This window comes from Neopelma chrysocephalum, unplaced genomic scaffold (assembly GCF_003984885.1).
Source record: "Neopelma chrysocephalum unplaced genomic scaffold, ASM398488v2 Primary Assembly neopelma1_24, whole genome shotgun sequence".
Classification (NCBI taxonomy): Eukaryota; Metazoa; Chordata; class Aves; order Passeriformes; family Pipridae; genus Neopelma; species Neopelma chrysocephalum.
Genome location: NW_020897693.1, coordinates 46,502,480 through 46,518,943, shown reverse-complemented (window position 1 = coordinate 46,518,943; position 16,464 = coordinate 46,502,480). Strand labels below are relative to the sequence as shown.

General features: G+C 38.3%; 1 protein-coding gene across 2 annotated transcripts in view; it reads right to left on the bottom strand.

Annotated features, from left to right (window-relative positions):
• Positions 1 to 16,464, bottom strand: part of PPP2R5C (protein phosphatase 2 regulatory subunit B'gamma) — a 79,678-nt gene that overhangs the window by 34,652 nt on the left and 28,562 nt on the right. Inside the window, exon 1 of one of the 2 annotated variants that reach the window (XM_027673987.1) lies at positions 14,810 to 15,062. The exons of the other annotated variant lie outside the window; for it this stretch is intronic. Coding sequence (XP_027529788.1) covers positions 14,810 to 14,903 — 94 coding nt within the window. The 5' untranslated portion in view covers positions 14,904 to 15,062. Of the gene's footprint in view, positions 1 to 14,809; positions 15,063 to 16,464 lie in introns of those variants that run through there. 2 annotated transcript variants of the gene reach the window in all.

The window sequence follows — 16,464 nt, the reverse complement described above, 5'->3', positions numbered from 1 at the left end:
GAAAAAAACCTAGAAAAATATTACAAAAGCTGGTCTAACATTTGATAAAATCCCATTTAAAATATTTACCTTATTTAGAAATGGTTTAATTACCATCCTGATTCAAAGCATGAAATACTGTTCTGGAATAATTTTCACTGCATTTCTGTTATTTGACAAAGTCTTTGTAGTTTTCACTGATTTTATTGAAATCTCGATGACAATAATTAATACTAGTTAGAGATGACACTCCCCCAGTTAACAGTATTCTATCTTAATATGTGATATTGGAAATAAGTGGGTGGCACGTGAAAGAAAACTTCTAATTCATGCATGGAAAAGTTTAATTAAAGCTATTACTTCTAGCAGCACCTAAAAATAAACTCAAGGAATACAAGAAAGTACTATAATTATATACAATACATTTTATACTATAACTAGCAACCCTAGCAGTGGGAGTTTGGCTGCAGATAAATCAATGCAGGCTAGATGTTGTAGGGATACATCGGGCTAGTGAATACATAGAACATACTGCTGTTTATATTGTTTTATTTGGAACATTATTGACCCTGCAGAAACATTCCTTTGCCAAAAGAAATGCTTAAAACAAGAGAAATGGCCACACCAACCAAAGCCACAGGAATACTCATGGAAAAAGAGTCCCTGTATTAGTCTCAAGAGAGCATCATATACAAAAATTCTTAGTGGCACAGAAGAGGAACAGACTTCCACTCCCTAGCTCACTATTGAAGATAAAGGGATGCACATGTTAGTGAAGTAAAGTATTACAAAAGAATGCAGGCTTACTCTGGAAGAATTGAGCTGTAAGTTTAAGGTCCTTCTCCAATTACCATATATGATACCTGTTAACATTCCTACAGAGTAGCTCTCAATGCCTTTTTGTTTTTAAACACTTAGCACATTTCCCATTGGAAACAGGACACTGAAGATTAGATAGACTTTCATTCTGATCTACAACAAGCTCATGATTCCCAAACAACTCCTGACCAGTAATTAGAAATATTTTACAAGTATTCAGAGCTTCCATAAGATTTACAAGAAAACACTCACTATTCCAACCAGCTATTATCATAGTAAAGGCTCTTTTGTTCAAGGCCACTTCCAAAGTGAGACCCTTGTCTGCATCAGCTGCTTTTGTGTAGCCCCACGATGATCCAGGCATTCAGGAGAGGGGGGAATGAGAACCAGCTGCAATCACAGGTTAATGTCCATGCCTTTGCATTCAGGGAACTGAGTTGCTGCTGCCAGAAATACCTTTTGGCTGTTCTTCAGAAACAGAAATTTCTACAGAAATTTGTAATTGAAAAAACCCTCTCTGCTTTTCATTTCCCTGCATTTGGAAAAATTGCACTGTTCCTAACTGCTGCTGCTTCATAATTGGTAACACACCTGAAAGACTGACACCCAAAATATGATTACTTCCCTAAATACTGATAGAAAATAAGGTAAGTAATCTTTATTATGCATCCAAATCTGGGGTCTCGAACACAGGAAGGACATGGACCTGCTGGAGTGAGCCCAGAGAAGGGTGATGAAGATGCTTAGAGGGCTGGAACATCTTATCTGTGAAGACAGGATGAGAGAGCAGGAGTCGTTCTGGATAAAACAGGAACCTGGGGAGACCTTATAGCATCTTTCAGTACACCTAAATGTGCTACAAGAGAGCTGGAGAGGAACTTCTTACAATAACATGTAGGGATAAGACAAGGAGTAAGGGCCTTAAACTGACAGAGGTCAGGTTTAGATTAGATATTAAGAAGAAATTCATTACTGTGAGGGTAGTGAAGCACTGGAACAGGTTGCCCAGAGAAGTTGTGAATGCCCATCCCTGGAAATGTTCAAGGCCAGGTTGGATGGGGCTTTGAGGAACCTGATCTAGTGGAAGGTGTCCCCACCCATGGCAGGAGGTTTGGAACTGGATGATATTTAAGGTTCCTTCCAACCCAACCCATTCCATGATATGATTGTATGATACAGAAGTGGGGAAGGGATAGGCAAGAGCAACATGTTGGAATTCACTAAGGTACACAGCATTTAATATTGCTGGTTTCCACATAAAGAAATCTCTTGGCTAAATTTTCATTCGATTATGAGAATTTTAAAGTAATCTTTTTTCCGTGTAATGGAAAACAACCCAAAAGGCAAGGGCTGCTAGAATCAAATGAGCCATTATCAGACTAATTAAACAGCAACTGAAAAAAAAAAAAAGAAAAAGATAGCACTGCAAAAAACCCATGGCATAAGAGAGCCTGAAAGGAATGAGAAGCACATGTTTTGTCAGTCCTGGAGTGGAGCTCAAAACAGGTGCTTTACAATACTAATCCCCTCTGAAAGCTCCAGTCCTTGGGGAATCCAGTGCTGGTGGCAGCTATCTCCTAACTACAAGATTACACTGTGGTTTTGAGGATAGAGGAACTAAGTAATGACATTTAACTGTCAAAGATTTAAGATGGGAGATTTTAAGGACTGACTGATAATGAAATAGGAAAAAAGCCTGCTGTCATTTTAAGCTATTTGGTATAATTTTTACATACTAAACGACCTGAGGCACTGAAATCACTGCCAATAACTTTTTTCCAGGTGTACATCACCAGTGTAATGATGATAAAAGTAGATCAACAGTGAATATTATGCGCATCAAATTATCTAATGATTTTTCAAAAGTGGACCATCACCATGCTGCATCAAGTTCCTGTTTTACAAAGACCTTTATCAGAAGTCAACTATTTTCTTAGAAGCCATAAGAAATTAAAGAAAACCCTTAAGAATATATTTGTAATCATATTTAAGACAAATAAGGCTTTTTAGACTATGTTAAAATGTTTAAAGATAGAAAGTGAAGAGTAAAAGTGATAACTGTATAAATACCTCAAAGCATAAAGAGGAAGAACAGGAATGCTTATACAGGAAATGACATGTGAAACAAGCCGAAATGGGCTTGAGCTAATGAAATGGAAGTTCCACCTGAAAATTAGGGAGAAAAATGACAGGGAGGATAATCAAATAGACAATGGAAGAAAAAAGTGTCTTAACAGGGAAAGAGAAACCAAACCCATAAGGAATTCACAGTAGAGCTTTTTAGCATATATACAGTTAATATGACAGCACAACTCATTTTAAACACAAAACACTAAGAGAAAAATCCTCCATTTCCTAGCCATTAGAGTGTACTTCAATCCATTCTCACAGTGTAAAAACACAGTTATGCAACATCTTCAACTGCATTTGAAAACTTTAAAATTGTTTTTAAATATATGCAACAATCTCTCTGAAAAAACAAACCTCTACAGTGTTGAGGCCAGACTTGAATTTTGTTCTGTAGCATAACTGAAGTGCATGGTGTAACTCAGAAGATTTACATTAAGTAAACTGAAGAAAAACATGAACCGCTGAATAAACTCTGCCACTTTGGACACTTGGATGAAATAAGCATCAGCTAATCAAGCCTAAACATCTGCTATAAACACACCCAAACTCCACACACCACCCCCTAATTCTAGTCAGATACTGCTCTCAAGTTTGAGTAACTTATCAATGGTACCTGTCACACATCCATGGTAACATAATTCAAGGAACAACCAACTGCCAAAACATAAAATAACTTGGTTCCCTCTCCAGAGTCTATCAGCCTGCTTCCTCCTCTCCTCGCTCCCTGTACATATGTTAAACCTGGGAATTGCTTTCTCCATGAAAAAATAGGTGAATTCAACGATGACACTTAGAATAATCACTGATAGATATTACAAGCTGGGTCATGTGTTGGCTTAGAAATAGATGACACAATAAATTACAAAGCATGAAGAAAAGCCACCCCACTGGTTCTCTACAGTCAAACTGAAGTGTTTCATACCCCAGTGCAACCTAAAGCAAATGCCCAGTCCCTGGGCAGTTATGAGCTTGGGTTATGAGCACCTTCCTGCTTCTCTGACGCTAACATTGATTTTCAAATTAAACAAAACTTCCATATTTCTTCCTTGATGACAACCCTCAATCCGCTTTCTACATTCTCCACTCTTCAATATTAGAAATAGGACAGGGAATAGGCCTTTTGAAATGTCTATTCATAGGAAGAGCTCAAACAGGTCACACTGAGCTGAGATGCAAACTAAGGTCCTGAATGGCTGACGAACATTTAAAATCACCCCAAGTCACCGAACAACATTAAAAATTCCAGCAGTCATTACAAGATATGCAAAAGTATCACCGGAAACTGCCACAGCTTTTGTGGTTTTGTTAAGAACAATTTCTTAATGGACTTAATAGATTCTAAGTTACATCTCCTGTATGGGTTTTTTTGTGCGTATTTTGGAATTTTTGGGGGGATGGGGTAGGTTTGCTGGGGAGGCTTGGTGTTTTTTTTTTTTTCTTTTTTGCTTGGTTTTCCTTTGTTTGGGTTTGGTTTTTTTGTATTCCCTGAAAAAAAAAACCTATCTTCCAATTCAGTGTATAGTTTTCCTCATTTTTTGGCATAAGCAACCCTTCCTTAGTCCCATACGCCTGTGAAATTAAGGTACCCTGTATCAGGTGATACAGGTAAAAGAAATGGTCAAGCACAACAGTGACAATGTTTTGGGAAGAAGAAAAAGAAATATATTTAGAACTAGGTCAGTAACTTGCTTAGCAGCCAATGCTGGCCATGTCAAATGCTAACAGCACTTACAAGCAGTTCTCTCTTAGGAAATAAAGTTACTTTTCAGCAAGGAAAGTTTTGATTCAAATACAGTAGAAAGCCAATCATGCCCATTTTAAAATGTACTAAAATACCTGCTTTCAACATAATGATATTTTAACAAGATTAAAGATACAATATACCTGCTCGCTTTGTCAGGAATTAAGTGCATAATAATTTCCCATTCAATCAAAAAATCATTCCTGCACAATCCAACATTATTTTCCTCATATCATATTTGTCTGAAAACACACATATTTCCTTCAAATAAATGTCTCCAGTCTCTGGTCAAACTAATCTCCAGTCTCACAACAGAATTCTAGTAAGAACAGAAAATGTACCTATTGCCAACAGTGTCCCTAACAGAGTATATTCCTTAACTGCCAGAAAAATCAACATTCTGCTAATAATGGCCCATCTTCGCGAACGAAGATTTGGGGAAAGGTCTTTTACCTTTCCAGCCTGCGCAATGGATTTTTTAGGTGAGACACAGCCTGCGCTGGACTGAGCCCACCCTTTAATCCTAAGGTTCATCTGCCGGGGCCAAGCAAGCTTGGACAATGGCAGTGAGGTCCTCAGGACGTAGGTTTGTTTAGAGTGTCCTTCTCATAGATGGATGGCCTCACAGGGCTAACGACCTCCATCAGGCCAGGAGACCGGGGATTCGAACCCGTGGTTGCAGCAGTGAAAGTCCTGCACGCTAACCACTAGGCCACCAGGGGTCTCATTCTGCTAATAATTTCCACCAAATTTCCACCCCTCTCACACAGCAGAAAGAGTGACTTGCAGTATGTAATACATTTAAATTGAACCCTCCAACAAATCTGTAAATTTACAGAGCACAAACAAGTTGCTTGACTGTATTAACTATGAATCCAAAACTGATCCACTACTGCATGTCCAAAAGTCCTAGACATGTTTAGACATCTCACTCCCAGCACATTTCCCAAAATATTATTTTATTTATATTGTTCCTTTTTAAATGAAGATTTAGATGTGCAATGAAAGCAATTTGTTTTAATTTCTTCCATTTAAAAAAAAAGCTTTAGGGTGCTTTATTCCTGAAGCTACATTAAAGATTACTGAGTTTCCAATATGGAGCGAGAAAAGTGATGCAGTGAAGTATATAGTCAAAATTATACTTCTGAGACAATGCATTTATTCCAATTCAAAGGTCAAAAAAATCTTAATTTCCTACTGGGACAAGAACAACTCAGAAGTTTTTATAACATGCAAATAACAGACAGTCCTCAAAGAACCCCTGTGTATAAATTTTTGGGTTTTAAGACATGTTATATAGAAGATTGGATGTAACAAGAGCAAGAGGTATAAAAACATTCCGGGAATAAATTAAAAGAAAGAAAGAAAGAAAGAAAGACAGTGTTATGACTAGAACAGTTACAGTTTGTTTGGAAAAAAATTTAAAGAAAACTTATACCCAAAGGACAGAAAACTTTTTTTCCCCCCAGACTCTGATAATTTTGTTCAAGTTTTCTTTCCAATATGACTTGAACGAAGGCAGGATACTTTTGAAACACCACTGACACAGTTATGTTTTCACTTTAAATATAAAAGCAATAGCAGAATCTGGTTCTAAAGGCTATGTGAAGCCACACAGCTAGTAGCTTTAATCCAAAATGCAAATTAGAAGCCTTCCATTAAAATTCTCAAAATGGAAAAGTGTTTCAAATTAGTAGACTGCTGCAAACAACTAGAAAAGTCCAAAATGACCAATTTTTTAATTCAGTTTTACAATTAACATTTCATGTATAATTTTTATTTTGTGTACCTTATGAAGAAAATATTTACTTCATAAAATTCAGATGGTTACCAGTAGAAATTACAAAACTTGACACAAAGCTGTCACTTCCAGTACTGATAACAACCCAGAGTCAGACCTCACCTTTAAGTTTAACTGCATGTGAAAAACAGAACTTAATTGCAAGCTATAGCAGAAATGGTACCACGTGATTTGTATGTGAATTAAGTGGAACTGATTGAAAGATGTGCAGATGTGGCTTTAAAACACCCCACACTCAACGTGCACACACAATGGTGCAGGGGGAGGACAAGCACCAGCCCCTCAGGCTGACAAGACTCTGCTTTCACTGGTACAAGATGTTCACCTCTGGCATAAAGGTTAGAGCATAAAGGCCAACTCTACCAGATGAACATCTTGTCTGCATAAGATGTTAAGTAATCTATTAAACATTTCTGGTGCTCACTTAGTCTGAGTGGTTTACAGTGCGGTTTTAGTAGCTAACAATATTTGATAGTACAAGGCACAAATTAGCTGATTTTACAGAAGTTTAAATTAATTATTAAAAGCTTTGAAGAAAAATGGAGATAAAAATTTTGCTCGGAAACAGATGATGCTTAAGTTTAACCTTAAAATGTATTTCATAGCAAAAATCACAAAACATTATTAATATTAATATTAAAAATTGGAGGACACATGCATTTATGCCAGTACAATTCTGCTTCCTTGAAAGGGCATGCAAGTTACCCCATGAGTCAGTAAATGCAATGTAAAAATTCCAACTGACTACCTTCCTATAATTTCATGGAATTTTCAGCTCAACAAAAAGTCCCCTCTAGAAACATTTTACAGTTTTGATTTAGATATTTTACATGCAGTGTGAACATTCTCATTGTTTCCAGCAGCAGAATCTCTACCTACACTCTCTATATAGGAAAAAGGTCTATACAAAGGTAAAAGCAACCCAACAAAGTCAAAAAAGAGAAGTGACAGAGAACAAAGAGTAAAGGCAGTAACAAGGTAAAAGACATCCTCTGACACAAAGCTATGCACGGTAAGTGGAGAGTTAATAAGCACATCACCGTGTTAAACACAGCAGGAGAGAGAGATAACTAAGCAACCTCCTTTAAATCTGCTCTTGGTCAAGTACTAAAAACACTCTCCATGAGCTTCTTGAGTAGATACATTAAAAGCCCATCAGTCAATGTCTGAATGTCCTTTGAAAAAATCCAGCAAAACTGTACAAGAAGTAATACAATAACAGAGTCATTCGTACCAAAATCAGTCCTTTGACAATTCAGGTGATTAGCTAATACTAACTGATGAAACATTTCACAATTTTATATATATGAGAGGCCTGGGTTCACTAAGAATAGAACTGCTGCTTGTCCTTGAGGAAGATGGTCTTGCTTCTCCTTTTTGAGGCAACGCTTATCTAAAGGAACAGTGGATGGGTTTCAAAGCTGACAATTCCATACAAGTCATTAAGCAGGTAAAGAGTAGCAGTGGCTGAGAACTTTCTATGAGGTATTGGAAACTTTCGGCAAGATGGGTGACTGTGAGCTCCAGGAGACAGGCTGAGCACCAATGAAGTCCAGGTGGCTTGGTAGGAAGATAACAGTCCAAACACAGGGTTGATACCTGTTCTCACCCCTTCAAGTTACCAAATTATAATTGGTTCTTAGGGGAGAAAAGGGAAGAGCAAGCATTTTTATCTCCTTTAAATCTCAGCTGCAGTTTATCCATTAGGTCCAGAACCAACAACAACTAGGACCCACAAGCAGTACAGAGGTTGCATGCTGGCCATGGGAAATCCCATTTCTTGAATTGGCAGGGGTGAAAAAAGTTTTAAAAGTCTTCTGCATGGGCATATTTCCACAAAGGTATAAACAAGCCTTAAATTTCAAAATTTAAATTCACTCAAAGAGAATTAACATGATTCATCACTGCAATGGAAGCGCCTCTAAAAAAAAATTAAGATCAGTACTCTATGTATCTGTCTTCCCAGGAAGACTTTGCTCACTTCTCACGACAAAGAGACTGTTTACTACATTTAAATGTGCTAAAGAACTAAAGGAAATTAATATTTAAGTAAACATATATGCTCAGACCAGTTAAGTTTATCATCCTTAAAATAACCTAGTGATGTGGAAAGTGCAAGGTGCATGTGAAGGTGAAGATTATAGTTATACAGAAAATACAGAAGGAATAAACTAGATTCATTTTCCACAGCAGAACACAGTAACAGCAAAACAGTAGCGTGAAAAATGACTTTACGATTTTTAGGTATGCTTTTATAATCAGCATAGGCCAGTTTCAGACTATAATAAAATATTAACACCAAAAAAGGCAAACTGAGCATGTAAAAAGGAAACTATGCTTGAAAGGTATCAAGTTCTTGGAAAGTATTAGAAAGTTGGTGACAATTATCCTGGGATTTTTATACTTTTAACATCATGTTTTCATAATGCAGGAAGATTACCAGAAACATGTTGTAAGGATCTGTGTTAGAAATTACACTGTTCAACATTTTCATAAACACCACAGAAGATGAATAGCAAGGTCACACAGCTTGTTAAAAGTTGTATTCATTGTTAGCTTAAAGCTTGTTAAAAAGAACTACAGAAAAATCTCACGGTACTGAACCGAAGTAATTCAATTTATTAGAACTTTCCAAAAGCTGACAAATGTAAAGAAATGTGGGTGAGATTGTATACATTTATGCATTCTAGCTTATTCAGAAGAGTTATGGTTGTTCTGAAAAACACATACATTTTTTTACTACTGCTGAGCTCCTAACAAAAGATTTAGAAATGAACAAAACATCCTTTTAGTGCGCCAATATTTTTAATACTGCATGTGGTTCAAGTCACCCATCTCTAAGAGTTTGCTGAAACATGGTAAAAATAATTTAAAATCATTTAAAATCATTTAAAACACCATTAACACAAAAAATTTAGAGTTAACAGAGGTAAAAGTAATAGGCACACTGGTCACTAAACATATTAAAAAGTCTGCCTTAGTAACTAAAGAGAAAAGAAGGGGAAGAAACCTGTTTACAATAATAATATTGCTGTTTGACTTTTTTTTAAAAATACACTAAAATTGATATTGTAATATTTTAAGTGACAGGAAGTCCAGTCATTTTTTTTGATTCATATGCACCAAAGAGTGACAGAATCATAGAATCATTTTCACCAGAAGAGATTGTCATTTCTGCTAGTCTAACCTCCCACTCGAAGCAGGGTGAGCTACATAAACCTGGCTGCTCAAGCATTGTCCACTCAAAGTATCTCCAACCACAGAGATTCCACAGCCCCTTTTGGGGCTGTTCCAGTTTAACCACTTCTACAGTGACAATTTTTTCTCCTTGTGTACAACTGCCATCTCCAGTGTTGCCACTCATAGCAGTTCCTTCTCATTCAGTCCCTGTGGATCTCTGAGAAGAGTCTGGCTCTGTGCTGTAAACCCTCCAGTTACTCGAAATGAGATCTCCCACTAACCTTCCCTTCCTCAGGCCAAACAAACTCAGGCCTTTCAGCCTCCTTTGTACATCATGAGATGAATGGCTACTGCCACATGCTGGGTTCTTTCTAAAATGAAAGTGCTGAGCTTTTCTACTTTAAGAAATAAATTGCCCAACAAGACAACGATTTTTTACCACCTTCAAGGAGCATACAAATTTCTATCTAAACACTCAGATACTTGCATCACAATAACATTACTACTGACATTTTTAGCCCTGAAGAAGAGAACGATGCAAAGATGGAACCTGAAGTACCTTCCATGATCCCTTATTCAAGATATGTACAAGGAGCTAGAAAGAACGGACTAAGTTCACATCATCTTTAAAAAAAAGTCAAAGCATCTTTCACAAAATCTAAAGTAACTTCAATTGTAACAAGTTGAAGTTACAAAACAAAAAACATTTGCTGCCCTGGAAGATAGAGGAGAAGAATGGACAATGAGAGATTTGATACAGGTTACAGCCTACAGGAAGCATCAGTTTGAGTTAACATAATATCAGGGTGTTCTCACCCTTCTTCCCACACAACTTTCAGTATGTCTTGCAAAACAACTTCAAAATAATTTTTGAAAAGCATGAACAGACATTACCAGTCCCAGCCAGTCAGCAACTAATCCACTAAAGTAACTTTTATATTCTGCTAACTTTGCCAGGTCAGAGCAGAGTTTTGTTCACATGTGTGACTTGAGTTCATGAAAACACTGGCATCTGGGCTACTTCTATGCACTGACAAAACAATATTAGGAGATTTTTCTTATCAACATCAAACTGTATTCCTAATGAAAAATGTTTGCCCTGCCATGAATATTCATATTCTGCCTAACAGAATGAAATACAATTATTTTTTACCTGTAACCGCATTCTGTACATACAGTTATGGCTTTGAGCAGGCCAGCTCTCAACAGTAAATATGAACTGGTAACTCCTAAGTCTAGTTTACTCTTTGTCCTAATCCATGCTGCTTTTACAACTGCTTGCTTTGCTTGAAGTACTGAGATGGAAATCAAAAGGTCTTAATTCCCTCCCCCAAGCTTCATCTCATTTATGTGGATCCTCCAGTCAAGACCTTCCATCACCCTAACTAGGGTTTTAGCTGCCAGAAGGGCTCCATGAAGAGGAAAACGCATCCATCCAGGTCTGCTTCCTTCCTTGTTGCAAAAATTCCTGATACCTAATAACCCTCTGTGCTGTCCTAATGTCATTTTCATAGCTGGTGGCCTGTTGATGCACAAAGATTCTAAAGGAGCTCTTCATGCAGATATCCCATGACAAATTCCTTTAGCTACACCATTTGTTTCACAAGCTCAAGTCCCTACCCATGATCACAAACCACAGTTGTTATTCCAAGGCCATAATAGCTGCTCAAAGTGAAACTGTAATTTTTCTGGAAGCTTTGGATCATTCCAATACAACTAAGTTTTCAGTTCATGTCACTGAAAATCAGTGACAAGCAACTCAGCCGACCATTATGCACTATCTCTGCACTCCAGAAAGATCAATACAGCAGTAGCATTACTCGGATATCCAGGAAAGCCTGTGGCAGGTGGAATGACCAAGGGCTCACTACCCAGAAGGCAAAACACTCTCTCAGCCAGTGCTTTCAGCACAAGCAAATAATGTACAGCAATGGTGTCACACCACTTGCACTCAGCATGGATTAGTCTCTTTCGATGCTTGTTTTTTTTCCGGCGATGGGTCAAAAGTCACCTTCTGCAGATCTGATTTCTACACATTGGTCTTGAACAGCTGCCAACAGTCTATGGTTGTGACAAAGGGCACAGTCTCAGAGTACCTGAATGAAGAAGGGGGAGCAGGTGTGCTGACAGCAATCAGGGGCAGCCGACAGTCCCGTGGTTGCTGAACAAGTGCACGGGGAGGGGAGCACAGCAAACTGGGAGCCAAAACATTGGGATCCAGATCAGCAAGGCACGTGACTGGACAACCACACAGCTGCAGCCTCGCTGAGGCAACAACCAAGGCCAAAGGCCTGAGCTTAAAGACATCTCCTGAAGCAAAGGGGAACCCTGACAAGACTTCTCACAGCTCTTTCCACAGCAGCCCGAATCATGATTAAATGGCTGCACCACATCCAAGATAAATTTGAGCACCAGCAGCCAAATAAACTGCTGGAAGATGGGGTATTTGGGCCGACACCTCCTATCCTACAAATACCTACTGGTCCTTCTTTTGGCGATGGTGCAGATAACCGGTGTCAGCAAATTACAGTCAGTAAAATTCTGACACCCTTATTTCCTATTCACAGGAATTTAACATCATTTTTAAAAAACACCTGCATCTGTTTTTCCTACTTCTTTTCAGCAAAGCTGTAAGCAACCCAGCCAACAAAGCTGTCTACAGCTCAGGATGGGCAGGAGAAAGGTTCTGATCTGGAATGGGACAGGAGTTTGCTGAATATTTCCTTTTTATTCTGCAAACATCACATAGTCCTTATGATCCAGGTACAGAGAATGTTTTAGAATTAAATTTAAAAGCAAGATTGCAGTTTTTATTTTCAAAGAAGTACTGACAGTGTAGTCCACAATGCTTCACATATTATTTTAGAAGTAACATTAAGGTCAAATATGGTAACTACATCATCTTAAAACTTTAAAGATTGTATGAAATTGGTGATCAAGAAATATCTTTTCTATTTCAACAAACTAGATCTACCAGAAACACCTGAGGGGCTTGTGCCCCTACCACCGGTCCTTGACCTTGAAGTTTCAGCTCTTACAGTTGCCAAGAGGAGCACTTCTACTAGAAATTTAATCCTATAATGCAACAGATGATGCAAAAGGACAACTGTAGAAGAAGCATGCATTGGGACAAATGGTAATAATGTGTCATTAGGGTTCAGAATTACCAGTTAATTTTTACCACTATTAATTTTGTATGTATTGTTCTGACAGGTTTCCTTTTGGAAGCATCACTACTGGTAGCATCACTGCAGCTGATGAGATAAAGTACACACAAAAAACCTAAAGCAACTTCTGTATACATGTGTGTATGGAAGAGAAGATTTTCCTCTCCCAATGTCAAGAAACTCCTCTGGGCTATAATTACAGAGACCCATCTTATTTCCTACCACCTGAAAAATGAAAAACAATCTCCCAGTTATTCTTTAATTGCTTACAAGAAAGTCTACTCTCATAATCCACTAAAAAAATGAAACCAAACAAACAGAAAAAAACCACACCACCCAAAAAATAGCCAAACCACAAATCCCCTTTAACCTCTACTTTAGTACTATACTATCCAGTGTACCAAAAATGTGGGTGTTAGAAAAGGAAATTTCAGAATAGTTTCTTAAAATCCATTGTTTCCACAGTTACGTATTTCATTGGAGCTGCAACACGGATAAGAAGTTCAGTGACAAGAACCTTGTTATCATATTGAGACAAAGGATGATTAAGGTCAATCATTACAATACTTCATCATTCTGATTCCAACCTTGGTTTGTTTTCCTGACTTGCATCTTTAAAAGATGGTGCTTTTCCCCTTCCAAAAGGTAGCATCTATTTGAGAATTAAGGTGATTTGTGCAGGATGAAAAGCAACGGCCTGTCCACAGGTCATGCAGTTGCATTTATATACCCTTGACAACAAGCACAGTCCTTACTCCAAATCAAGAGAATTTTATTGCATTTCCTTCCCAGTCACAGACCAAAATTAGAGTCTTCTAGAATTTACCCAGTCCCACTTCAGACAGAGAAGGATATGGCTCTTTTAAAAGGTAAAGCAAAAATTTTTAATATACAAAGACCAGTGCTACTACTTAAAGGAGCAGACTTCTTAACAGTTGGGGTTTTATAAACTTTCAAAGCAAAATTTTTTCAGTGTATGGAATATTAATGAAAAAAATATTCTTTCCAGTACTAACATTTAGCCTACACTGGTGAAAACTGAGAAGCAAAGGTAATTGAGAACGGTATCAGCTGTGTTGCTTGAATACAAATGCCATTGTTCAAGGTGTGCTGATCCCAGCTAATACATGTTCGGCTTTCATAAAGTTCTAAAGCAAAACCACCTTAAGGAAGACATTAAAAAAAAAGCAGCTAAAAAATACATCAAAACCACCCAAAACAATGCAAAATTTTAGTAAGCAAAAAAATTCAGAACAAGAGATACACAGTGTTATAAAGAAGTGTCATACCAACATGTATTTTCCCAACAAATGATATAAAATGCAGAATTGCAATGCACTAATTCTATAAACCCAAAAGAACATATTCTGTGAAGAAACTGAACATTCAGAACGCACAACGCAATAGGCACATAAGAGGTTCCTTGTTAAAGCCGAAATGCATCTCTTCTGGGAAATGCCTTCTGAATACATAAAGGATATTTTCATAATGAATGTCACATCTTTTCCCCCCTTCCTCCCCGACAACACTTCCAATTCTTTTACAAGCTGCAGAGCACTTTAAAGGGGCTCTATCTGAACGATTCACACACAAAAAAAAGGCTTCGCAGCACACCAAAGGTTTGCCCTTATTCTACAGAAACGGTATAGGGATAACTTGGCTTTTCCCTCCCCCACTCAGTACCTTTCTGGGGTAGTGACTTCACATCCTTTGACATCAGCACAGCTTGAAAGGGGGATGGGAGAGTTACGGCAGAAAGCAGTAAAACCTGCTTTTAACTATGTAAGCAATGCCTCTCCGAATTCTTAAACCTTCCCCAAACACGGTTAATACAAAACGGGCTTTGCTCTCCGCCGGTTTTACTGCAGCTGTAACAAACCGAGAGGGACCGGGCTACAAAGGACTTCCTGCTCCCCTTCTCCGAGCTCCACAATAGCCATTTATTCGCTCGTCAGAGGGTCGCGAATCACTCTCACCCGCACAATAACTCACCTCTAATATGCAAAAGGGCCACGGGCTGGAACGGCCCATTGGAATTGGCTGCGTCAACCACCATCCTGCTGCCAGCTCTGTTACATGTCAACATCTAGGCTCCAGCAGGCACAGCACTGTATTCCTTAAGGCAAGAAACCAGCCTCCATTTTAGTTTAAAAAAAGACAGAAACTGAAGCGCTCTGCAGCTGGAGGGAACTGGCTGGGGAGTGATGTCAGCGGGCGGGAGGAGCCCCATTGGCCGACGGCAGCAACTTCAAATGACACCGAGGAGGCCGCGAATGAGCGGCGGCCGGTGCGGGGCTCCCCCCGCAACCCGCGCTCCGCCCGCGCCGCTGCCGCTCCCGCGCCCCCGGAGCGGCTGCGGAGATGACGGGGCCGCTGCCTTTGGTTGGGGGGGTTTATTTAGTTTTTTTATTTTTTTTAAACCAGGATGATCTCATTGCTGCTGTTACACCCCCGCCCCCGCGATGATGTTCAGTAGCACCTGCTAGAAAGAGCGCATGCCTTTTTCCCACCCGTCCGCCCCTCTTACCTCAACCTTTCCTTCAGTGATGTTGCCCAGGATTACCAAACCGGAGTTCAATTTAACCGTGAAAAACCACAGCGTTAAGGGCAACATCTACAAGTTTACCTTTCAAGGGCCATAATAAAAGGCAGTTCACAGTCAGATACAGGTCTTTCAACTGTTATTGTTGATGATTTAGAAATATAAAACCTCATAAGCATTCCATAAACTGTTATCACCGGTTGCTACTATGTACCTTATTAACAAAAATATGTCCATATCACAAGCAGGAGATGAAAACCTCATGTTTCATGCTTAATATTTCTTTCAATCCAGAAATGGACCTCAATGTAAAATTGCATCTGAATATTTCTTTCAGTCTAAAAATGGATCTACCTTAAGATTATGCTGTTAAACTTGGATATTGCAAAACACTGGTTTTCCTTTCTAGAAAGGTCAGTAATTATAAGTAACTTTTTAGATTATTATTAAAAACTAAAGTCTTGGAGGACTAAGAACCAATATATAAGCATATGAAAACAGTTTTGCTTCATAATCCCAGAAATAAGAAAAAAAAAAAAGCACAGCACAACAATTCCTGAACTTGTTAGTTCAATTACTTAAGATATTTGGAACAAACTGTAAGGAACCTTTTCTTCATCATATGAGACTTGCACATTTATTTTTACAGTGAGCTATTTGAAGGACCATTTTGTCTCCTAGGTACTGCACCCCTAGGAGTGATGTGCCGAGAAACTGGCACTGTTACACTTGTACCATCTCCAATCTAATCTGTTCTTCTCCCCAAATACTGCATGGGACATATTGGTTTTAATAAGTATTTAGATTACTTATTCTATGACACCGTCCTAACTCATATCTGCTCCAAAAAAATGGAATACATCAGAAAACAAGACACTTTTCATTTAGGTAATTTGCTGATGAAAATTTGAAATAAAAACAAATTATAGGGCATATACATACCTGGTTAGAAAAATTATACTGCATTACAATAATACCCTGTCAAAGGTGACTTAGAGTTGTTTTGAATATTATTCAACTGGATGAAGGGAAAAGATTAACTGCGATATAAAAAAGAGGAACATCACCCATAAGACACAAAGAAACAAACTGGATTTACTGATTG